General features: G+C 47.3%; 1 protein-coding gene across 10 annotated transcripts in view; it reads right to left on the bottom strand.

The window, feature by feature from the left end:
- Positions 1-351: 351 nt before the first annotated feature.
- Positions 352-26,464, bottom strand: part of LOC147603789 (uncharacterized) — a 152,219-nt gene continuing 126,106 nt past the window's right edge. For 5 of the 10 annotated variants that reach the window (XM_086796067.1, XM_086796069.1, XM_086796071.1 and 2 more), the window contains 5 exons: positions 24,061-24,153; positions 20,101-20,184; positions 17,558-17,632; positions 784-996; positions 352-629 (listed from right to left, as the gene is read on the bottom strand). In XM_086796067.1, coding sequence (XP_086652193.1) covers positions 543-629; positions 784-996; positions 17,558-17,632; positions 20,101-20,184; positions 24,061-24,153 — 552 coding nt within the window. In that variant the 3' untranslated portion in view covers positions 352-542. Of the gene's footprint in view, positions 630-783; positions 997-1,132; positions 1,213-17,051; positions 17,386-17,557; positions 17,633-20,100; positions 20,185-24,060; positions 24,154-26,464 lie in introns of those variants that run through there. The other 5 variants (XM_086796070.1, XM_086796072.1, XM_086796074.1 and 2 more) reach the window with 4 other exon arrangements.

Below are 26,464 nucleotides of genomic sequence, written 5' to 3'. Positions count from 1 at the left end.
ATGACGTTTCGGTTTCATAAAAAGAACTGTTTTCATAGAATTGTGTGTACGAACTATGTTAAGTGGTGTGCGTGAGTTAATTGTATGGGTATGTGAGTTCATACCAACTCCGTAGGCCTAGTGGTTGGACGAAAGGCTAGACCCATAGACCTAGTCGTCGGACGAAAGGCTAGACCCATAAACCTAGACAGGACTAGGCCAAGTCTATGGAACTGATCTAAGTAGAAAAAGGTCAAATATTAGAAAGTAAGTGACAAGGTGGACTCAAGCTTGCAGGTACTTTCCAAAATGAAACCAAATTATCTCTTAAAGACTTTGTTGAACTTTACTTTTTCCATTGTGCTATACCGCTTTGCAATGAAATCGTAGTGCATAAAAATTAAAATAACGAATGGAGTTGTTTTGTCTTCTGAGATTCTATATTCCCTTCGAGAAATATGTTGCTGTTAATAGGCAAGCGATTAAAACAATGAGGGTAAGATTTAATCAGAAATTTGTTGTGATTCTTTGAGTGACTAGTTACTGTGCTGAAGTTCCATAGTTCATATTCGCCTATGGCACCTTCCTTGGGCAGTTTGCAACACAAAAGGCCTTGGTATCGTATACTGCCTCATTGGCAATGCATATGCCTGCAAACAGTATTCGCATCAAAGAGTTATATCAGCATCCATGCTTTCACAATTATCGTACTCAAAACATTTTGCAGTCTACTTCATATTCACATTGTCTGCTTTTCGAAAACCAACATTTCCTGATTGGAAAGCGAGAATGTTGAAAACATACATGAGAAAAAAAAACCTTTCGTTCCAGCTCTTCTTGCTCCCTTCTCATCTGCTTGGCAATGCATTGCAACTCAAGGTGCCTTTCCAGACCCTTGATTATGGCTGGAGCTGTTTCTTTTGGTGGGGAAGGATTTACAGAGGGCTTGAAAGTGCATTCTTTCAATTCTTGTAGTTCTCTCAAAATCCTAGATTCTTGTTCAGAGTTTTCTTTTTCCTATGACAAAAAAGGGTGAAAAGTCAAGCAGATTCTTCCATTTCGAAATTCACAGATACAAAAGAAATTAGCCACCTAGAAAAACATTGCTTTACAAATGCAATAACCTGGGAGGCTTATTAACATATATGTTTACCTCGATTTTGCAGGTTGTAGTTTCATCTTTGTAACAAGTTTCTACTGATGTTTTAGAGTAATTATCCTCAGAAAGATGCCCTGTAGAGGCAGCCAAAGCTTGATAAAGCTGGTTCTTTAGAACCTCAACTCAAGTACATGAACTTCGGGGCTCAAGAAAAGTGACTTGGCAATACCAAGTTCCTACGGATATTTGGTACAAATTTGTGCAAATAGGGCTAGTGATTTGACAATCAACTTAAGTCCTGGCCTCATGTGCCTAGGCATTTTATGAATTTGGTCCAAGTAGTACTAAAGCTGTGATAGATAAATAGATAAATAAATTCTTTTACATTCGGAGACCATTATTTAGTCCATGAGACCCTTCCAATGAATACAAATGTGTAAAATTGAATTGCATATGATGGGCAGGTCGTACTGGAACAAAATGGCTAGCCTCAAGTCATTCTATTAGCGATTGTTGCTGCACAATCGGTTACAGTGGTCAAGCACTTGTGTGAAACATGTGCCCAAGGCTGCCAGATGTTATTCATTAACATGCAAGTCTACAATTTGAGACACCCCTCGAGAACATGTAAGAACCGTTGTCTGATGTACATAGGCTGGGAAACATCAACATTTTTTTTCTCTCCCTCTTGCATTACAATCTGAAGATGGTGGGGTTCACTGCCGCAACTAGATTGTTCACAATGAGAGAAAGAGGGGTCTATTAATGTCTTCAGGGGTTGAAAAGGCCCACGAGACCAAATACACAACATGAGAACCATGGAAAATCATCAATAAAAGTGAGATAGTATGACGAACCTCCATGACCCCAAATATCACTATGAATGAGATAAAGCACACCTTTTTCTCTATATGCCTCATGCTTTAGAAATGGGGATCTAGATTGCTTTCCCATCATGCATGGCTCACAAACACTTGAATTTGGTGCTATCTTTGGAAGTCCAACGACCATACCTTTTTCATGAAGAAGCTGAAGATTGCCATGACTTAAATGCCCAAATCTCTCATGCACAAATAAGTTTGATCGTCTTTTGATGCAATCAAGTCTTGTTGATCCAACAAGGTGTCAAGCTTGTAAAGACCATCATGTCTCACTCCTTGAGCCACCACTTTGAAGCCTTTCTTCATGTCCTTGAGTCACCACTTTGAAGCCTTTCTTCATGTCCTTGACAAGACATCTATCTTTGTAGAACTCAATCTTCACATCTTGGTCTGCAATGCAACCAACGGACAGCAAGTTTCTTGCTAAATTGGGAATTAGCAAAGCATCCTTGATGTGACCTTTCACACCAGATGCAAGTTGAATTGGTATATCTCCATCACCAAGAATCACATTGTTTTTACAGCCTTCATCCACAAAGTTAGAGAACCAATCTTTGTGATATGTCATATGAGAGGATGCCCCAAAATCAAGGAACCACTCACGATCATGTGTTGAGGCTGTGGTTGCCATGAGAAGGAATTCATCCTTTGACTCTCTTTGGCCCACGATTGGGGAAGCTTCGTCCTCTTCCTCTTCCTCCATTTCCTTCTTGTGCTTATTGCTTCATGCGGCACTCCCTCTCAATGTGGCCATCTTTGCCACAATAATAGCATGGGCCTCTTCTTTGATTTGTATTTTGATTGCATGTCCTGAAATTTCTTCTACCTCTAGGTTGTTGTTGTGGCTGTCCAAAAGGAGGATTCTCACCTTGACTTTGCATAGAATGGTTGAAGGCAAATCTGAAGTTGCCTCTTCCATGACAACGCCCTCCTCTTCCACTTTGAGAATTTGTTCCCATGCTGTAAGCTTCTTCACTCCCCCTTGAACCCTTTGGGTTCTTTCCTTTCCGGGTCATCTCCTCTTGAAGTAAGATACCCAACAACTCTTCAAACGAGGGAGGGTTTTCTTGAACCATTAAAGCAGTTCGTAAGTTTTGATAGCTTGGAGCAAGTGCTTTGAACACAATGCTCACATGTCCACATCATCCACTTGGTCACCAATCCCGAACCATTAAAGCTGTTGACAAGCTTTGATAGCTTGGAGCAAGTGCCTTGAACACAATGCTCACCATGTCCACATCATCCACTTGATCACCAATACCATGCAGCTCAACACACACCTCTTTGAGGCTTGTCAAGAAATATCGTACTCTTTGCTTCAAGTAAAGCAACCTAGTTGTGTTCATTGTTTCATACATGCTGCGGAGGCCCGGAGGGTCTCCCATGCCTCCAACGGGGAACTGGTAGTGTGTGAAAACAGTATTTTTTCCAGCCCTAAAAAGGGAATTTTCTGGGTATTTTTATGTTTTATTTGGGGTTTTTTGTCTTGGCTGCTGGCCTACACCTTTTAGGCTGACCGACTAGCACCCTCCCCTCAGTATATATAGCCTCGCCTACCATTCTTCATCCATGTACCACTTCAATGTCATATGCAGTACCATCTGGCCACTACCTGGGACAGCAGCCCACTCTCTACTACAGGCCACCGTGGGACAGCAGCCCTCTTAGCGATCATCAGCGTTTTACATCTGCCGTCATCAGCGTTTTTCCATCTGCTGTCATCAGCGTTTTACTTCTGCTATCATCAGCGTCATTTTACAGCAGCCTTACATCAGGCTTACATCGGCGCTTACTTCAGGCTTACATCAGCACTGTCATCTGCGTTTTGCCTCAGCATACATCAGCGTCTACATCAGCACTTCATCTGCGTTTTACATCAGCAGACATCAGGGCTTAAATCAGTGTTTACATCAGCCTGTCATCAGCTCTTGCTTCAGGGCTCACATCAGTGCTTACATCAGCATATCATGTGTGTTTTACGACAGCCCATGGGACAAAAGCCCCCCTCTGCTATGAACATATCAGAGTTTTTGCCTCAGCTCTCACCATCGGGACAGAAGCCCACTATCTGCTTACCTTCACCATCGACATCACATCAGGTACACAACACCTGTGTCATCAGAGCTTGTACCACTCGGGACGGCAGCCCTCTCTACTCCTCATCACCCTGCAGGTACGCAGAACCCTTGTCACTAGAGCTTGCACCCTTCAGGTGCGCAGCACCCTTGTCACCAGAGCCTGCACCCTTCAGGTATGTAGCACCCTTGTCACCAGAGCTTGCACTACCACTACCACTCGGGACGGCAGCCCTCTCTGCTCTTCATCTACCACCCCAGGTACAGCAGCACCCTTGTCACCAGAGCCTGCATCACCTCATCTTCCACTGCCACTACCACCTCGGAGTGCCTCTGCATCCACCAACACTATCCTTCAACACCGACCACAACTCGGAGTGCTTTGCCTCACATCAACGCGAGCCTTCGTCATCGACCGTGCTTCAGCTCCGACATCATCTCTGCTTCTGCACTGGTATCTCTACTCAGTCTCACCTCACACCTGAGGGCTCTTGTACATATTTGTACTCACCATTATATATACATTCACTCACGTATTTCATGCTACGTGGTTTTGCTCTAATCTCTCATACATCTGGTCCATTCGTCCTTTTCCCTCACATGGTATTAGAGCTATCGTGAGCAAAGGGATTGAAAACCTCGAGAGCACACAACATGGATCGTCTACCCGCACTCTCGGAGGACCAATTTCTCTCACCAGAAGTTGATTCACCAAACTCTGATCTAGACCACACAAGGAATGGGACTTCTTACTCAATGGAGAGTCCCGTTCAAGATCCTTCTTTGGGAGACGATCAACCCATGTACATCCACTCATCCTCACCACCTTTGCCATCACGATTGCCCTCTCTGACTTTATCAGATTTTCTTTCCAGAGGGGGATACATTCCTTCTGCCAGTGTGCCAGTGTGGGACCTGGCATCCATGATCTTCTCTCATGGTCCCCTTTTTGGCCTGAGAGGGGGTGTGTGAAAACAATATTTTCTTCAGTCCTAAAAAGGGAATTTTCTGGGTATTTTTATGTTTTATTTCGGGGTTTTTTTGTCTTGGTTGCTGGCCAACAACTTTTAAGGTGACCGACCAGCACCCCCCCCCTCAGTATATATAGCCTTGCCTATGATTCTTCATCCATGTACTTCTTCATTGTCATATCCGGTACCATCTGGCCACTACAAGGGACAGCAGCCCACTCTCTGCTACTACAGGCCACCATGGGACAGCAACCCTCTTTGCTATCATCAGTGTTTTACATCTGATGTCAGAAGCGTTTTACCATCTGCTGTCATCACCGTTTACTTCTGCTATCATCAGCGTCGTTTTACAGCAGCCTTACATCAGCCTTACATCGGTGCTTGCTTCAGGCTTACATCAGCATGTGATCAGCGCTTGCTTCAGGGCTCACATCAGTGCTTACATCAGCATATCATCCATGTTTTAACACAGCCCATGGGACAGCAGCCCCCCTTTGCTATACATAGAGCATAAGCATATCAGCGTTTTTGTCTCAGCTCTTACCATCGGGACAGCAGCCCACTGTCTGCTTAGCTTCACCATCGACATCACATCAGGTACACAACACCTGTGTCACCAGAGCTTGCACCACTCGGGACGGCATCCCTCTGCTCCTCATCACCTTTCAAGTACGTAGCACCCTTGTCACCAGAGCCTACACCCTTCAGGTACGCAGCACCCTTGTCACCAGACCTTGCACTACCACCACCACTCGAGATTGCAGCCCTCTTTGCTCTGCATCTTCCACCTGCAGCACCTCATCTTCTCCTGCCACTACCACCTCGGAGTGCCTCTGCATCAAACGCCGCGATCCTTCGACACCGACCACAACTCGGAGTGCTTTGCCTCACATCGACGCGAGGCTTAGTCATCGACCCTGCTTCAGCTCCGACATCATCCCTGCTTCTACACTTGGTCTCTCTACTCAGAGTCACCTCACACCTGAGGGCTCTTGTACATATTTGCACTCACCATACATATTTCATTCTATGTGGTTTTGCTCTAATCTCTCATAAATCTGGTCCTTTCGTCGTTTTGCCCTCACATGGTATCAGAGCTATCGTGAGCAAAGGGATTGAAGACCTCGAGAGCACACATGGATTGTCTACCCGCACTCCCGGAGAACCAATTTCTCTCACCAGAAGTTGATTCTCCAAACTCTGATCTAGACCACACAGGGAATGGGACTTCTTACTCAGTGGAGAGCCCCGTTCAAGATCCTTCTTTGGGAGACAATCAACCCATGTACATCCACTCATCCTCACCACCTTTGCCATCATGATCGCCCTCTCTGACTTTATCAGATTTTGTTTCCAGAGGGGGATACATTCCTGCTGCCAGTGTGTCAGTTTGGGACCTGGCATCCATCATCTTCTCTCATGGCCCCCTTTTTGGCCTGAGAGGGGGTTTGTGAAAACAATATTTTTTCCAGCCCTAAAAAGGGATTTTCTGGGTATTTCAATGTTTTATTGGGGGGTTTTTTGTCTTGGCTGCTGGCCTACACCTTTTAGGCTGACCGAAACCCCCCCCCCCCCCCCCCCCCCCCCCCCAGTATATATAGCCTTGCCTATCATTCTTCATCCATGTACTTCTTCATTGTCATATCCGGTACCATCTGGCCACTACCCGGGATAGCAACCCACTCTCTACTACAGGCCACCGTGGGACAGCAGCCCTCTTCACTATCATCAGTGTTTTACATCTGCTGTCATCAGCGTTTTACCATCTGCTGTCATCAGCGTTTCACTTCTGCTATCATCAGCGTAGTTTTACAGACATCAGCCTTACATCGGTGCTTAATTCAGGCGTACATCAGCACTGTCATCTGCGTTTTACCTCAGCATACATCAGCACTTCATCTGCATTTTACATCAGCAGACATCAGCGCTTACATCAGGGCTTACATCAGCGTTTACATCAGCCTTTGATCAGCGCTTGCTTCAGGGCTCACATCAGTGCTTACATCAGCATATCATCTGTGTTTTACCACAGCCCATGGGACAAAAGCTCCCCTCTGCTATACATATAGAGCATATCAGCGTTTTTGCCTCATCTGGTCCTTTCGTCCTTTTTCCCTCACATGGTATCGGAGCTATCGTGAGCAAAGGGATTGAAGACATCGAGAGCACACATGGATCGTCTACCCACACTCCTAGAGGACCAATTTCTCTCACCAGAAGTTGATTCTCCAAATTTGATCTAGACCACACAGGGAATGCAACTTCTTACTCAGTGGAGAGCCCCGTTAAAGATCCTTCTTTGGGAGATGATCAACCCATGTACATCCACTCATCCTCATCACCTTTGCCATCACGATCGCCCTCTCTGACTTTATAAGATTTTGTTTCCAGAGGGGGATACATTCCTTCTACCAGTGTGTCAGTGTGGGACCTGGCATCCATCATCTTCTCTCATGGCCCCCTTTTTGGCTTGAGAGGGGGTTTGCGAAAACAATATTTTTTCCAGCCCTAAAAAGGGAATTTTCTAGGTATTTTTATGTTTTATTTGGGGTTTTTTGTCTTGGCTACTGGCCTACGCCTTTTAGGCTGACCGACCAGCACCCCCCCCCCACCCCCCCCTCAGTATATATAGCCTTGCCTATCATTCTTCATCCATGTACTTCTTCATTGTCATATCCGGTACCATCTGGCCACTACCCAAGATAGCAGCCCACAGGCGACCGTGAGACAGCAGCCCTCTTCGCTATCATCAGCGTTTTACATCTGCTGTCATCAGCGTTTTCCTTCTGCTATCATCAGCGTCGTTTTACAGACATCAGCCTTACATCAGGCTTACATAGGTGCTTACTTCAAGAGTACATCAGCACTGTCATCTGCGTTTTACCTCAGCATACATCAGCGTCTACATCAGCACTTCATCTGCGTTTTACATCAGCAGATATCAACGGTTACATCAGGGCTTACATCAGCCTGTGATCAGCGCTTGCTTCAGGGCTCGCATCAGCATATCATGTGTGTTTTACCAGAGCCCATGGGACAGCAGCCCCCCTCTGCTATACATAGAGCATATCAGCGTTTTTGCCTCAGCTCTCACCATCGGGACAGCAGCCCACTCTCTGCTTAGCTTCACCATTGACATCACATCAGGCACACAACACCTGTGTCACCAGAGCTTGCACCACTTGGGACGGCAGCCCTCTCTGCTCCATCACCCTTCAGGTATGCAACACCCTTGTCACTAGAGCTTGCACCCTACGGGTATGCAGCACCCTTGTCACCAGAGCCTGCACCCTTCAGGTACGCAACACCCTTGTCACCAGAGCTTGCACTACCACCACAACTCGGGACGGCAGCCCTCTTTGCTCTGCACCTACCACCTCAGGTACAACAGCACCCTTGTCACCAGAGCCTGCATCACCACATGTTCCGTTGCCATTACCACCTCCGGTGCGTCTGCATCCACCGACGCGATCCTTCAACACCGACCACAACTCGGAGTGCTTTGCCTCACATCGACGCGAGCCTTCATCATCGACCTTGCTTCAACTCCGATCATCGACCTTGCTTCAACTCCGACATCATCTCTAGTCTCTCTATTCAGAGTCACCTCACACCTGAGGGATCTTGTACATATTTTCACTCACCATTATATGTATATTCACTCACATATTTCATGCTGTGTGCTTTTGCTCTGATCTCTCGTACATCTGGGCCTTTCGTCCTTTTGCCCTCACATGGTATCACAGCTATCGTGAGCAAAGGGATTGAAGACCTCGAGAGCACACAACATGGATCGTCTACCCGCACTCCGGAGGACCAATTTCTCTCACCAGAAGTTGATTCTCCAAACTCTAATCTAGACCACACAGGGAATGGGACTTCTTACTCAATGGAGAGCCCCATTCAAGATCCTTCTTTGGGAGACGATCAACCCATGTAAATCCCCTCATCCTCACCACCTTTGCCATCACGATCGCCCTGTCTCACTTTATCATATTTTGTTTCCAGAGAGGGATACATTCCTTCTGCCAGTGTGTCGGTGCGGGACCTGGCATCCATCATCTTCTCTCATGGTCCCCTTTTTGGCCTGAGAGGGGGTGTGTGAAAACAATATTTTCTCTAGTCCTAAAAAGGGATTTTTTGGGTATTTTTATGTTTTATTTGGGGTTTTTTTGTCTCGGCTGCTGGCCTACACCTTTTAGGCTGACTGCCCAGCACCCCCCCCCCCCTCAGTATATATACCCTTGCCTATCATTCTTTATCCATGTACTTCTTCATTGTTATATCCGGTACCATCTGATCACTACCCGGGACAGCAGCCCACTCTCTGCTACTACAGGCCACCGTGGGATAGCAGCCCTCTTTGCTATCATCAGAGTTTTACATCTGCTGCCATCAGCGTTTTACCATCTACTGTCATCATCGTTTTACTTCTGCTATCATCAGCGTTATTTTACAGACATCAGCCTTACTTCACGCTTACATCAGCACTGTCATCTGCGTTTTACCTCAGCATACATCAGCGTCTACATCAACACTTCATCTGCGTTTTACATCAGTAGACATCAGCGCTTACATTAGGGCTTACATCAGTGTTTACATGAGCCTGTGATCAGCGGTTGCTTCAGGGCTCACATCAGTGCTTACATCAGCATATCATCCGTGTTTTACCACAGCCGATGGGACAACAGCCCCCCTCTGCTATACATAGAGCATATCAGCGTTTTTGCCTCTGCTCTCACCATTGGGACAGCAGCCCACTCTCTACTTAGCTTCACCATCGACATCACATCAGGTACACAACATCCGTGTCACCAGAGCTTGCACCACTTGGGAAGGCAGCCCTCTCTGCTCGTCATCGCCCTTCAGGTACGCAGCACCCTTGTCACCAGAGCTTGCACCCTTTAGGTACGCAGCACCCGTCACCAGAGCTTGCATTACCACCACCACTGGGGACGGCAGCACTCTCTGCTCTACATCTACCACCTCAGGTAGAGCAGCACAATTGTCACCAGAGCCTACATCACCTCATCTTCCGCTGCCACTACCACCTCGGAGTGCCTCTACATCCACCAATGGGATCCTTCGACACTGACCAGAACTAGGAGTGCTTTGCCTCACATCGACGCGAGCCTTCATCATCGACCGTGCTTCAGCTCCAACATCATCTCTACTTCTGCACTGGTCTCTCTACTTAGAGTCACCTCACACCTGAGGGCTCTTGTACATATTTGCACTCACCATTACATATATATATTCACTCACGTATTTCATGCTATGTGGTTTTTCTCTAATCTCTCGTACATCTAGTCCTTTCATCCTTTTGCCCTCACATGGTATCAGAGCTATCGTGAGCAAAGGGATTGAAGACCTCGAGAGCACACAACATGGATCGTCTACCCACACTCCTCGAGGACCAATTTCTCTTTCCAGAAGTTGATTCTCCAAACTCTGATCTAGACCACAGGGAATGGGACTTCTTACTCAGTGGAGAGCCCCGTTCAAGATCCTTCTTTGGGAGACGATCAACTCATGTACATCTACTCATCCTCACCACCTTTGCCATCACGATTGCCCTCTCTGACTTTATCATATTTTGTTTCTAGAGGGATACATTCCTTTTGCCAGTGTGTCAGTGTGGGACCTGGCATCCATCATCTTCTCTCGAGTCTCATGGTCCCCTGTTTGGCCTGAGAGTGGGTGTGTGAAAACAGTACTTTCTCCAGTCCTAAAAAGGGATTTTTTTGGGGTATTTTTATGTTTTATTTGGTTTTTTTTTTTGTCTTGGCTGCTGGCCTACACCTTTTAGGCTGACTGACCAGCACCACCCCCTCAGTATATATAGCCTTGCCTATCATTCTTCATCCATGTACTTCATTGTCATATCCGGTACCAGCTGGCCACTACCCGGGACAGCAGCCCACTCTCTGCTACAGGCCACCGTGGGACAGCAGCCCTCTTTACTATCATCAGCGTTTTACATCTGCTGTCATCAGTGTTTTACCATCTGCTGTCATCAGTGTTTTACTTCTGCTGTCATCAGCATCGTTTTACAGACATCAGCCTTACATCGGCACTTACTTCAGGCTTACATCAGCACTATCATCTGCGTTTTACCTCAGCATACATCAGCGTCTACATTAGCACTTCATCTGCGTTTTACATCAGCAGACATCAGCGCTTACATCAGGGCTTAAATCAGTGTTTACATCAGCCTGTCATCAGTGCTTGCTTCAGGGCTTACATCAGTGCTTGCATCAGCATATCATCTGTGTTTTACCACAACCATGGGACAGCAGCCCCCCTCTGCTATACATATAGCATATCAGCGTTTTTGCCTCAGCTCTCACCATCGGGACAGCAGCCCACTCTCTGCTTACCTTCACCATCGACATCACATCAGGTACACAACACCCGTGTCACCAAAGCTTGCACCACTCAGGACGGCAGCCAACTGCTCCTCATCACCCTTCAGGTATGCAGCACCCTTGTCACTAGAGCCTGCACCCTTCGGGTACGCAGCACCCTTGTCACCAGAGCCTGCACCCTTCAAGTACGCAGCACCCTTGTCACCAGAGCTTGCAGTACCACCACCACTAGGGACGGCAGCCCTCTCTGCTCTGCATCTACAACCTCAAGAACCGCAACACCCTTGTCACCAGAGCCTGGATCACCATATCTTCTGCTGCCGCTACCACCTCGGAGTGCCTCTGCATCCACCGATGCGAGCCTTCGACACCAACCACCACCCAGAGTGCTTTGCCTCACATCGACACGAGCCTTCGTCATCGATCGTGCTTCAGCTCCGACATCATCTTTGCTTCTGCACTGGTCTCGTTACTCAAAGTCACCTCACACCTGAGGGCTCTTGTACATATTTGCACTCACCATTATTAATATATTCACTCACATATTTCATGCTGTGTGGTTTTGCCCTGATCTCTCCTACATCAGGCCCTTTCGTCCTTTTGCCCTCACATGTGGTACTTATGTGTGAAATGAGATGATCTTGCACTGACATGCTAATCAGGTAGAACACCCTTTGGGCTTTACGATCTAACTCATGTGCTTTTTGTTGAATTTCAGCATCTCATCAATGCATGAACCCTCTTTTATATCAATTGTCTTCCTCGTATAGGTCTTCCTTATAGGAGTATGAGGCCTTTTCTCCACACTGATAGTAATCTCCCATAGGTCCTTTAAGACCAATAGATTTTTCATCTTAAACTAGCTAGGAGAAAGTCGTTCCAAGGATCGCCAACTGAAAGAAGTCCACGAATTATCAACTTGCCCAAAAGGGCACGGCTCTAAATAGAGGGGTCAATGATATGCCTAAGCCCCCTTGTGTCGAGGTTGGACCCACGCTGACCTCCCATCGCTACCAGCCCAAAGAAAGTTATGGATCAACCACTGAATCTGACCAATGCAAGCCTGGGAAAGGCCTAGCGAGAGGTGATGTACACATAGTGGACTTGGTTTGCCACCACGACCCTCTGCTAGCTAAGGATAGGCTGGCTGAACTCTAGTATAGCAACTTCTTTTCCGAATGCTCAAAAGAAGAGGGGTTGACTGTTGCTCCGGGGAATCATCGATACCAACCTAGCATCCAAGATTGCAAACTAGTGGTGCTACTCGGAATTCACTGAAGAGCCTCAAATGGCCTCCAAGTTGGGGCGCGCGATGAGCGGACCCACAATCCACATAGCTTGTGCCAATCGATCTGTGCGCAGGATGCATAGCAGAAGATTTCCATTGAAAAGCCTCAAATGGCCTCCAAGTTGGGGCGGGCGCAATGAGCGGACCCACAATCCACACAACTTGTGCCAATTGATCTGTGCACTGGGGATGCATCGCAGAAGATTTCAATTGCATCTCTAGAGATTCCCCTCATCTCCAAATAAGTATACTACTGTGTCATCTGCAAGCTCTGAGTCGAACAACTCTTCCTGCGGGCGAGCAGATGGAAGACATAGCACCTGAAGCCTTGTCTTCTGAGCGGAGCGAAAACTCCTCATGGCCTCGACAACAAACAAGAAGAGAAAACTCCTCATGGCCTCGACAACAAACAAGAAGAGAAAAGTTGCCGATGGGCATCCTTGCTGCACCGAGCGAGAAAGAGAAAATCTATCACCTTTGGACCCCTGAATGAAAACCTAGCTGTGCAACGCTGAATAGAGCCTGGAAACACCTCGAGCCCACTCCTCGGGAAATCCCATCCGACACATTGTCCCCTCCCCAGCCCCAATCCACCCTGTCATAGGCTTTCTCAAAATCAAGAAGGAGAACTATCAACCCACTCCTCTCGAAATTCCATCTGGCACATCGTCCCCTCCACAAAGCCCTAGTCCACCTTGTCATAGGCTTTCTCAAAATCAAGAAGGAGAACTATCAAATCCTATTGCCTCAGCCTGGCCGAAGCGGTAGCCTCCCAAAAGTGAAGATGATGTCCAAAATGCTTGCCATGAATCAAATCAGGAAGGAAAGGCTGCGCAGTCGCTAGCTGACAGATTTGGCTAAGATTTTGTATCCGGTCCCTAGGAGGGTGATGGACCTCCAGTGTCGAATCTCTAATATGTCACCACCCTCCTTGGAAATCAAATGAATCAATCCCTCTAATAGCCTCCGGCATGGAGCCCGTGGTCATAATCTCATTGAAGGCAACTTTGAAGCCGCCTTCCATGAGATCCCAATGACAAACACATAAGAAAACAGGAAGGCCATCCTCTCCGGGGCATTTTCCCTCGGGGAGAGCCAGCGGAGCCTTCGCTAGCTCCTTTGAAGTAAAGGGTGTCAACAAGAAAGTCCGAAGAGCCCCGGGGGGGGGGGGGGGGGGGGGGGGTGGGGACCTCTCGTATGCTGCCGAACCCGCTTGCGCCGCGCACCCATCACCGGAGAGGATAGGGAGGCACCTGTGAGTAGGGAGCATAAGAAATCCGTGGCAATGGGTCGCAACGAGGGGGGGGGGGTTGATGATCAACAACTATGGATCCATCCTAGCCTTGCAATCTGCAAATATCATCCCTCCGCTTGTGTGGGCTTGTAACCTTGAAGAAATCTCTGGTGACGCTATCTCCCGCCTGGGTCCAAAAGGAATGAAGCTAAGGCCTACATGGGCTGCAACCATATGGGCCTCAACTCACGCGGGGTTTCAGAGAGCAGAAGAGGAGCATACGTTGGAGCCTTGCCTTCCTATAGCAGCTTTTGATCTCTCTAACGCCTGTGTCCAAAGCCCTTGCGGCTAAACCAGTGAGGAAATCCAGACCCTCCCAAATCTCCTCAATCCTACTGCAAATCTCTGAGGCTACCTGTGGGATCCGGGTGCTCAAAGGTATGTCCTGCCTCCATGGGTGCTCCTCCACGGAGAGAATGGTGGGTGCATGATCGAAGAAAGTAGTGTCTGCCAAAACACCAACCATGCCACCTCATCCACAAGCCCACATCCACATAAAACTGGTCTAATCTGGAAAGGTTTGGGCCTATACTCCTCCTATCAGATCTTGAGAAGCACAGACTCCTAGGGCTACGTTCGAACTTCGGTAAATAACAAGGGTCTTGTCCCCTCAAAGCAGCCAGAATCAGCTCCTCCTAGGCCGAGTACACCGTCCCTGAAATTGTGACCTTGCCACCTCTGACCTTGTTCTCTGCCCTCTCTAACATGTTAAAATCACCACTCAATGCCCATGCACCAAAAGTTGGCTTGTGGGAGGGATTGACGGACCATGCTCCATAAGGCGGCTCTACCTGCTATAGTGTTTGATGCATAGAGGTTCAAGGAGCCCACTTTGTCCTCTCCAATCCTCATGATCACCCACTGAGCTCTCTAGTGACTATGGTGCCTGAATCGATCACTACGGGTAAGAAGTACTCGCTGAAGGAAATGCAACCCGCCTTAGATCCCAGAGGGGCCAAAACCATGGGACCAAAAGGTGTGACTCCTCCCTTGAAGAATCTTCCCGCAAAGGCGTGTATGACCCTCAGATAGATCCCAGAGGGACCAAAACCAGAGGGGCCAAAACCATGGGACCAAAACCCAAGTCCTTGCCTTCGCGGGAGGTGCACAAACCGGGGGGTAGGAGATGAAGCGGGAGCTTCAAATCGCGAGGAATAGGGTAGGACAAAGGGAAAGGCCTGGGCAGGGGCAGCTCGGGTACAAGGTGCAAAAAGGAGGCGGTGGCAGTGGCCAAGGAAAGGAGGAGACGGTGGAAGGAAGAAACCAGGGGGGAAGGAGAAAAGACTGACGGAAGCAGGGGGGGGGGGTGCAGAAAGAAGCACAGGCGGATGGCGAGGGCCAGGTGGCAGTGAGGGAGGGATGGTGAGAGGAGAATAAGGGGCACAGGGTATAACAAGGGGAGGGGGAGGGGGAGGAAAAAATGTCAACGGATGGGGTGGCTGACGGAAGAGGAGGGAAGGGGGGGAAGGGGGAGGGGGTGTGCAGAAAGAAGCACAGGCGGATGGTGAGGGCCAGGTGGCAGCAAGGGAGGGATGGTGAGAGGAGAATAAGGGGCACAGGGTATAACAAGGGGAGGGGGAGGAAAAAATGGCAATGGATGGGGTGGCTGACGGAAGAGGAGGGAAAGGAGGGGGAGAGGGGGGGGGGGGGGGGGGTAGCTGATGGTGGCAGAGGCGAGGGCTAGGAGGCAGTGGCGGATGGATGCCGAGAGGAGGGGGACTTCAGGCTGAAGCGAGGGGATGGGGAGGGGGGCGTCTCCAGCTCAAGCCCAACGCAGGATGTTTTTCAGATTTTGAGGTCTGATTCATCTTATTCCAGGAGAAGTGACATCGCCATTGTCATTTGCCAGGAAAGGTAGCAGCAGCAGTAGCCATCCGCATCGCTTAATCATTAAAGAAGTGGAGCAACACTTCGAAAACTAGAATTTACCAAGCTTCTAATTCTTCTGGTTGAAAAGGCTATGAGCATTTATCTGCATTCTGGGGGGCATGGATCTTTGGCTTATAATTATCATTGAGACAAGAGGAGGAGCTCATGGACTCTGAGCTTGTTGATAACACTGCTATGTTCCTTGAGGCGTCCCATATTTGTCTATGCAGTTTTCGGGTGGTAATGGAGTTCTACCTGGCCACTGGTGCACGCATTAATTGGCACAAATCAGTTGAATTTTGGACCAGTGACTCAAATAAACCCTCTTGGAGCGTTGTCCTGGTTTTACATGGATTGAGAAGCAACCCCCACTAGATATCTTGGCTGCCAGGTTGGGATTGACATATCTTCAACGCAACAAACTTGCGCCAGTTTCCTAAGCATGCACAAAAACCTTCTTTACTGGATCTCTGTGAGACTGGACGTAGAAAACCACATCTTGCATGCAGCTGCCTTGTTCATTGTGTCTTGCTGGTGTTCTTCATGTGCCTGCATTGGCCAATTGAGGAGATTAATCAAGATTTTCTTGTGGTCAGGCTAGAATGGCACATTAGATACTCGAACAGGAGTTGCATGGAGCCATAAAAGAATCTCTTAATCTGTCATATCGCCAAATACACAGTGGGAGAAATTGAATGCACAGCACACATTGGAGCTTTTGAAGGAAGATTATAGATTTCCCTCCTCTCTTCTTTTATCATCTGTTGTCGGGGCGCATGGTGTACCATGAGACCTTTTCTCAGACAGTGATTACCTAGTTCAAAAGTGGAGGAAAACATACAACCTATTATGTGGAATATTTGATCAAAGATGACACGGTTGGCGTTTGGGCACCTCTAGCTATATGCACTGATCAGGATGGGAGAGATGGCATACTTACTCAGTTAGATATGTAATGTCTTATGGCCACTCAGGCGTGTATCCAGGGTCCTTCAAAATCTGCAGGAGCTAGGCACAATACCCTTCATGGGATAGGATCATGAGATCTTCTCTTCCACTTCCTCAAAGCTCTCTTAAATCATCAAATCCCAGACTGTTGCGAACATCTTGCCTTCTGAAATCAGTATTGACCAGCCTTTGGCCATGGTTTTGTAATATTCTATTCATACTTGAAAGAAGTCTCATTTCATGAAAAAAGAAAAACATTAAGGTTTGCTCCATAATATAAAACCACGAAGGTTTTTATGGAGAACGGAATATTTCTGAAGAGCATCCACAAAAGCATTCAGGTTTCCATTCTCCACGATATAAGGCCTTCAGAGAGGGGGGGCTCTGGGAAAAAATAAATCTAATGGAGCCTCCTCCCTTTTACCATTGTAATTGAACTTTTTGATGGTATAACTCCTTTTCCAGCCCAACACTGCCTAGCTTTCTCCATACTTGTCTTCACAAGTCTCACTGCTCCCAATACATTTTTCCTTTCAAATCCTTTCAAAGAGCATCTGTATGACAAAAAGTTACCTTTGAAAGGAAAAGGTTACTGTTGAGTCAAAGTAGGCACCTGTGTATATATACCCTCTAATCAGGCAGAATGATACAAACAAGAGTAGATTATCAGATGACTCATTGAAGGCTCATCTAGGAAAATCTTAACACCCATGACTTGGTCATTCAAAACATAGCAGTAAACTTCTTTATTTTAATAACTAGTCTCCCTGCAAATATTTATGTACCTTTCTCAGTTGCCTTCTTTGTATGATAATAGTCTGCAACTGGATATCTCCATTCCTTCGAGCTGTTGAGTTAACCTGCACACAACCAATGAAGTTTTGGCCAAGTAAATCACATCTCCATTGAATAAAACTCAGTACTTCAATCTACAAGTACTTGTGCATGCGGGTGTGTGCAACATGCGTGTAAGTGTCTTTACAAAGTACTTGCACGACAGAAAGAGTCTGCACTGTAACTTGAGTTGATCGCTCAATCAGTAGGTAAAGCTAAAATGCACTGTAACTTGAGTTGAATCTTCAACAGACTTTAATCTAATTCAAACAGGTTACTTGTCAGCTTAATACAACCACAGAGAGAAAATAATGATGAATCACAAACACATTCAGTATCATGCTTCTGTGCACTGGATGAAATTGATATCGACAATTAAAATCACGCTTCTCAATAAGCTATGAAACTTTTCAAAATTGAATGAAAACAACCAAGGAGATGCAGCCACATGGGCACTAGAAACCATCACTGCGAAAAAGGATTACTTTGGAGACCAAGTCAGTCACAAAAATCTGTGTGTTTGTTTGTGGCTCTTTTTTTTTTTTTCCGAGAGAAGATCCTTTCATTAGTTATATAAAAACGCCCGAAGGGCTACAAAAGATCTCTCCTGCTCCTAAGAGAGAGAAGAGCAGTGAATACATCATGGCAGCCCGGGAGACTCTCCCTAGGTGCTGCAAAATACAAGCATCAGTATAAAAAACTGAGCGGCTAAATCATACAATAGGGGGGGGAAGAGCCAAACAGGTGGCCTGTAGTGCCAACGGGGGGATCCTGTGTGTAAGGTGTAGAACGGGCCACTGCGCCAAGTGGTGTGAAAGGCCTGGCGCCGTAAGATCGCCTCATCCGAGTCTCCCCGGATGCGGTCGTACTGTCCTCGCAGGGTGTGGATCAACTCCTGCCAAATCCCCCGAACAGTCTCTGCTGGTGGCTCTAATCTCCCCTCAAAGGCCGTAAAGCACCGGGCCCTCCAGGTGAACCAGATGGTGAGGCTGCTGAGGAGCTCCCATCGTAAATCCCTCTCCTGTGTCCAGCTGGCGGACGAGAAATCCGGTGCCGGAACCAGGCGAGGCTGGCCCCTAATAAATCTGATGGCCTGACTGCCCTGCTCCATCTCATAGCCCATAGCAGGCCCTGACGAAGCCGACCAAGCAGCGACACCCCACGTAAAATCCGCAGCCAAATTTGCTGTGCCTGAGGGCAGTCCCAAAGGCAATGTCTCTGTGTCTCCATAGGGTGGCCGCATCGGACGCAGGCCGCCGGAAGACCGCTGTAAACAAGCCAAGTGCCAACTGCTGAGCCCCTGTGGGCGACCAGCCACTGAAAAGCCGAGATCCTGCGGGCCTGCCGACTAGCCCAGAGCCGAGCCCAGAAATCCTCCAGGAACTCCTGTGAGAGTCCCTACAATCGCCAATGCCCCGCTGCCACTGGAGAAACCGTCCTCCTCGCCGTCAAAATATGCCGTCCCAGCCGAACAGTATACTGGAAAAAGGTGATCTCTGTGGCCTCAAGGGATGCATAAGGATCATGCCACTCGTACTCCCCGGGGTCCCACTGTAGCCGGGCCAAGGGGCGCGCTGCATATGCCCATATGCGCCAATCCGGGAGCACATCAGCAGGGTCGGGGTCAATATGCCACTTCCGAGAAGCGGCAGCCACTACCCGAATCCTCTGGAAGGTGCACTCTGCAACCAAAGGCGACTCCACCTCCACTCTCTAGAGTCTGCCCTCATCCTGAATCTCATAGTAGAGGCATCTGCCATCCTCAGTGCTAGCTCTGACAGCAATCAGGATCTCCAACTGCGTAAAGGCTCCCATCCACCGTGGGGCCACTGGCTCGAGAGGTGTGAACCACTCCTCTGTAAGTGCCTCCTGAATATCATCCCTCATAATCAACCCCCCTCTGAAGTGACTCAGCCGTTTGTTTGTGGCTCTTGAGGTGTTCCAACGTGCTACACAAAATATGGACCATAATTTTCTATCTTATTCTGCATCTGCTAATATTCAGATGGTCATTGTACAACTGGTCCACCTAGTATGCCAAGAGCTTGGAATGGAAGTCAGAGCAAAGGTTAAACGAATGCCTAAAAGTATCCATATCACATAGCATAATACTTCTTTAAGGAGAGGTGGTTTCAGTAGCTCATGGAAATTACAAAAACAGGTAAAATGAATGCCTAAAAGTATCCATATCACATAGCATAATACTTCTATAAGGAGAGGTGGTTTCAGTAGCTCGTGGAAATTACGAAAACAGGCAAAAGCATCCATATCACATAGCATAATACTTCTATAAGGAGAGGTGGTTTCAGTAGCTCGTGGAAATTACGAAAACAGGCAAAAGCAAGCCCTTTCTCCTATTTCTAATGCCTGCTGCTAATCATATAGGCATTGGACTATTGTATTCAAGGGAAAATTACATACAATTTGAAGTTGATCCCACAAGATGTGTTTTGCAAAGGATGCATCGAAAAGATGAACACAAGGACCTGTATACCTCAGGTTGGAAGGGGCATTTTTGCTGGAATTCATTTTGTGCAGCTTGTTCAAGTGCCTCCTTTACTTTTCTGCCTTTCTCATTCTGTGGCATCAATAATTCAAATATATATATATATATATATATTGAATAAGTTTTCTTTCCAAAGGATTATTAATTTTTTCGAAAAACCAAAAGAATCAGATAAGCACACAAAGTACCAAAAGAGGATTCCAACTTTCAATTTCCTACAAACCTTAAAATTTTGTGGGATCATGCACAAACACCACAAAACCAAGCTAAATGCCAAATGATCATGGCCTTCTTATTGACACATTTGCCATCATATAGTTATATAAACATAAAAGAATCTCTCGCTTCAAAATTCTTGACGAAAAAGATATTCTTGAGTATTTCAACAAGGCTACTCTCTAAGGGACCCAGTGCTACACGCGTAGAATCACTCCTGCAAACAAGCACCATTTATTTTTGGGCATTGAAACAAGGCTACACTCTATTTGCGGATTTAGCATCGTTGGGTTTGTCATGGATTATCCAGGGCATGTTTGGCTTTATCTCTACAATGGGATTCAAGAGAGCGGCAATCGATTGATGCAATAACTGCCAACAGGACATTCCAATTCTTTGACTACACAGTCAGCAGCACTAGACAAGCCGAGATTCGGAGCCTGGGAACCCACACAAAGAGCACACAGGGAGTCCTTTGGCATCACATTTCCCATGCAAGCTCTTTTTTGCAGACGATTGTGGAGATTCTATAAAAAGAGACAGATCTCCATGCTTTTCCTGCTCTTTTGGCTTCCCAGTCAGCAACCTACCACTGCATATGGGGTTGTAGCTAGGCTCATAGGATCTGGCAAGGCACAGTACACTTGATTGATATGATGAGGAGAAGGACTTGTGACATCACTTGGGGGTTTGTGGCCTGGGTTACACTGTCAGGTCCTCAGGTTCTCTATGGGGGGGCAAACTTGAACAGGGCTGTTATGATCCAGAGAGGAGTGCATCAATCTATCACCCTAGATGCAGTACTTGTATCTGTACATAGATCTCATTCTCCGTATGTCGACTTGGCTTGGAAGAACATTGAAAATCTTACTGCATGGAAGATCTAGAGACCCGGATGCACAAAGGCTTTAGATAAGACTCAGACTACCCTCTCGGTATCTCTCAGTAATCTGGCAACAAGAAATTGTACACACCCTCAAGGTTACATGGGGCGAGATACAGGGCTCGTCACGCGCCACAATGGCCATGCTAGCTTCGTTCATGAGAAAGAGGGACCATAGTCTTTTTTTTCACATACACAACCAAACCGCCTTCATGGCATTTCTGCTCTCCAGATTGGTTTTGGCAGCCTGACTTCTTTTCTGCGCCCCCCCTCCTTCCGTCTGTGTCCTCGCCAGCACTTGTTCATCTTGCACCCCTTCCGTTAGCCCTGCCCGTTAGTCCAAAACCTGCCCTATCAATTGTCCAATCGATCGAATCAATGGGTAACACTTTTTTGGGAGGCCAGGAAAGCAGACCGTCATGGGGAAGCAAGATAAACTTGCCACGGAGTCGGATGCAGAGTCAAAACCATGGTGCCATCTCATGAAGAGTGCATGAGCACTGCGAATTGCGACGGGGCTCTGCTGCATCACCCAACCAGCCGCTGAGGGTGAACCAAACTCCACGTGAGGGTAGCCAAGCTGAAGAAAATGGACATCGTTGATTGTTCCAGGCTCACTGATGAGGGCTGCATGGAGCAAATCCCGGAATTGTCCGCGCGCAGGCTAGCTCCCTACGATCTTGCAGACCAACAAAGAGGTCACGAGGGAAGAGACTGTTGAAACTAAGAGCTCAAGGTCCGCCTCTGAAACTGGGCAAGGGACAGCAGCCTCATTCAGGGATGACGGAGCGGCTGCCATGGAGTCCTCCCAGATGGTGAAGAGAAAAACACTCTTGCCGGTGAAGAAGAACCCAAGAGCAAAAGCCTGTGAGGATGATTAAAGGCAAGGAGGAGTGGGAGGCGATGGCCAAGCAACAGAAAGAGAGTGGGGAAGAGGTGACGGGGACTGAGGGAGGGTGAAAGGTAGCAAGGCAGCAAGACTGGATCAGCTGGATGAGCATGCGGTGGGGGGGAAGGAGGAGACCGGATGTGCGCATGGAGCAGCTTGAAGGGATGGAGAGCAGTGCGAAGGGGCTGGCGGAAGTGGAGGCGGAGGGCAAAGACAGGGAACGGTGCAACAAAGGAGGAAGGCGGGGGGGCTGCGCACAGAAGGGAGGTGCCGACAGCGAGAAGCAAAGTTGAGAAGGGCCAAAGGCGAGGAAGCGCGGCGAAGGATTGGGAGGCAGGTGTGCAATGGGGAGAACGAGGGGCGAGGAGAGGGGGGGGGTGTCCAGCTCGATCAACTGAAAAAGAGGTTAATGATCACTAAGTGTTCTCTTATCTAGTCAATGTCTGTAGGATAAAGGGGCCAGTATAAGCTCACCTAATTTTTTTCCCATAAATCCACTAGATTGAATGCATTTGTCATATTTTTTTTTTACAGGCGTTGCATGGTTGCCCAAAAGTGTGGAAAATTTGGGGGACCACATGTAAGTGGATTCTTACTATAGGCTGTTTCAGGCAAGGTAGGTTGTGGTGTCATCCATGTACTTGGAGTCCAAGAGCTCCTCCCCAAGGTGTGGCTGGAAAGTCAGGCCCTGTTAGCCTGTCCTGGGCCCTCAAGAAGCTGCTGATGGCCTCCACCACAAACATAAAGAGGAAAGGAGCCAGGGGAGCCCTGCCTAACTGACCAGGAAATGGAGAAGCGCTCTCCCCACACACCCTAAATAAGAACCTAGCCATGGGCTGCTGAGTAGACCGCCGACACTCCCCGCACCCATGCTACACAAAGAACAAACATGTAGAACATGGCGCCACAAGGAAATGGCAATCAACACGATCATATGCTTTCTCAAAGTCCACTGTCCAACATAAGAACCTCCAAGTCTTACTAGCAAATCTGGGCTGCTGTTGTCACCTCCCAAAAGGTGAAGATGTTATCAAGGTGCCTAACCCGCATGAAACCTGTTTGGGTACCATGACTAAAGTCAAGAAGGAGAACCAAGGCATCGATTGATATGTTGGCAAGGATATTGTAGGCCACACCAAGTAGGATAATAGGACATCAATGCCTAATCTCTAGGAAATCGCCTCCCTCCATGATCACATGAATGCGGCACTCGGTAAAGATGACTGTCAACATGATCTTAATGAAGGCCACTCCAATGCCAGCTTTCATGAGGTTCCAGTGCCTCTAGACGAGGGAAACCGAAGGCCATCCTCTCCTAGGAGCTTCCTGCAGGGGAGGGCCTGGAGCACGCACTCCAACTTGTTGTCCAAGAAGGGAGTTCTCCAGATAAGAGCTCAAGGCCTGGACCCACGGCATGCGCGGAGGGGGGTTATGGTGGGGTCCTACCAAACACATTGGCATGCTGCTTTTATGAGGGGCTCTAGCTCTGCTACGAGAAGAGAATTGTAAAAGTCTGAGGCAAAGGTGTGGATGCCGGGCTGATCCAACTCCACCCTCCCATCTAGCTCACAGGGGTGGCGGATGCCACACTTCCGGCAGCTGGGGCTAGAGGCTGCAAAGAGATCACATGATAGTGGTACTCTACTCTCTAAACCTCCAGTCCTTAAAAGTGCAGGTGGGGCCTCCATCCGGACTTCAATTTATCAGGGGCCTGCTCCTAGAGCTATTAAAGGAGGCTAGATTGCAACAGACTCCTCTCCGTTCCTGTGTTGCCACCTGGAGATAGGAGCTAATCTCACATAAGGCCCTATCAAGCGAGGCTGCGGCAGACCCAGGATTAAAACCAAAGAACTCCCAGATCTCCAGCACACCTCTAGAATTCAAAAAAAGGACAACTCTTTTTTTTAACCCAAGAAGGGACCACAGTTCTTTCAACTAATAATGGAAAAAATCTACTCACCTTATAAAGATCATACACTGAATTGTTGTGAGCTAAAACCCGTGAAAATCCATCGATCTCTGGCTGGAAATGAAATTGTGCATAGTAGGCTTCCTACAAAGGCGAGACAAGAAACCAACATTATTATCTTTCAAGTGTTAGCAAACGTGATGGAAGGAAGAGAAATTAATAATACAAGGGGATTGAATAAACATTCCAAGGAAAAATTAGGGTGCCATAAAGAACACACGAATACATGCTTGTGGTACACCTCGCTATAGGTGGGAGCCTCAGTCAGTAATGGGCTGCCCAGGGTGGATAGCAGGACATTGGGACACATTTTGGACATTGGACTTTGAAGCAAGAGAATTCAGCAGCAGTTTTGGCAGGAAAAGTGGTACAAATGGGCTGGAAATGTGCTAAAAAACTGCCTCTAGCCTAGTATTTGGTGGGTCCAAGAGATAAAAACCCTAAAAATGAGGCAAAGAAAATCCTTTATATAGGTAAAAATAGGGAGAAAAGAGCTGGCTGACTGCATAAGTTGTCTTCCAGAAATATTCAACTTCGTTAAATAGGAACCCAAGCCCACTCATCCCTCATTCTTGCCATTGGAGCCTGTGCACCCAAGCTTGCCCTCTCTGCTTAGATCGTGGGCAGCCACTTGCGCTTAAATGCAACCCATTTCAGTGGCAAGTTTCTCTCTTCCTTCTCAGCCAGCATTTTCCCTGCAGAGAGAGGCTCTGTCGCAGCTTGGGTTCACCAGGAAGACATCTTCAGGAGAGATTTTAGGTATCTGTCTTTTGTCCAAGTCTTCAATTGCTTTTTAATCTATAATGAATGTTTGAGACAAATAGACCTTGCAATGCTTGTTTGGCCAATGGCCTCTTGACATCATTACGTACCTCATTACTCAACCCTACTTCTACCTTGCACTATATAACACCTCCAAAAATGCCCCCTATCTAAGGCCCTAGACGGGGCATCTCTAAAACCCCCTATAAAAGTCTCTACGTTGCATTGCAACTTACAAACAGTAATAAGGACTTCACAAATGGTCATAGCCTATCAATACCCACGCCACCACCACTTCACTCCACCTTTATAAGACTACATTGCTTCAAACTCATACGTAATACACAATCATCAGATGTATCAAACAAGTGACAGACAAGTCACCTTGCTTATAAGACTACATTGCTTCAACACATAAGTAATACACAACCCTCGGATGTATCGTATAAGAGGATAAAATGTGCAGTGTATACAAGAGAACACTCACAAGCAGTAGAATCTTTCATAGTACAAAATTTTAAACCTCAAATTGCACAATAACAGAGATAGAGAAGAATATTGTATTGCTGAAATGATACAATAGATGGCAAAGCCCCACACCCGTGTGCTCCTGTGAAGGGCTGATCTGGAAGTGCTAAAACGGGGGCTGTATGCTGGTAGAAGCTAGGGTGTAAACTCGCAGTGATGACTGATGACCTTTCTAGAGAAGGGGCTCGCCGTGTATCTATATAGGCATGTATTTGGCAAGCGGCCACATCACGTGACTGCATAGGTCTGTGGTCATAGTCGGTGCCACTGCCCCTAGTGTAGACTTGGAACTAGCAACTACTATGGAGTTGCCCCACATCTCACAACATCTAGGCTCATCTTGGGCCCCGTTCATGCCCCGCAATGTCAACACATGGTTTCCAAGAGTAAATTCCACCTAATCCATGTGTGAACCATTATGAGATAGTGGTCCATAATGGTCCAATGTAGTGAGAAGTCCAAAAGAGTGGCATATCAAAAAACTACTTTCTTGTAAAATGGCATCAAAAGCTCCCCACCCACATATAATGCATGTAGCCTATTTGACAGTGTGCCAAATCTAATCCAAGCCATCGCTACACCATTTGGCCTCTTACCCCACCTTCTCATGTGAATACAAGGATGCCAAGACACCCGGGCTGCTCTCAACCATGGCTACTCCTCACAATGGGGACCGTACAAACATGAGCTAGCCGATGCCTCGACAATACAATATGAGAGCAGAGCATTGATATCAACACCCTCCCTTCTGAAGGTGGACCACCTCTGTGATCTGATGTCGAATCGATGAAGATTCAGCTCCATGTGGCCTTTGCTGAGAGCCTTTATGAAGATGTATGCACAATTCTTTATCGTTGGGCAGTAGACCATATCAACCTCCTTGAACATGATGAGCTCGCACACAAAGTGATAATGAATTTCAATGGGTTTCGTACAGAAAACATAGGATTTCGAGCAATGGCCATGCAACTCTGGTTGTCAGATTGCAACGTTGTAGGCTACTTCTCCATCACACTCATATTCTCACATGCACACATGCACTGAGGTGCAATGTGACACATTGACTCATCATTAATTCTATACTTATACAGAAGTAATACCTTTA

Source organism: Cibotium barometz, chromosome 63 (genome assembly GCF_041138505.1).
Source record: "Cibotium barometz isolate CiBa-2024 chromosome 63, ASM4113850v1, whole genome shotgun sequence".
Classification (NCBI taxonomy): Eukaryota; Viridiplantae; Streptophyta; class Polypodiopsida; order Cyatheales; family Cibotiaceae; genus Cibotium; species Cibotium barometz.
The sequence above is the reverse complement of the archived record's forward strand: the minus strand, read 5'-3'. Positions and strand labels throughout refer to the sequence as shown.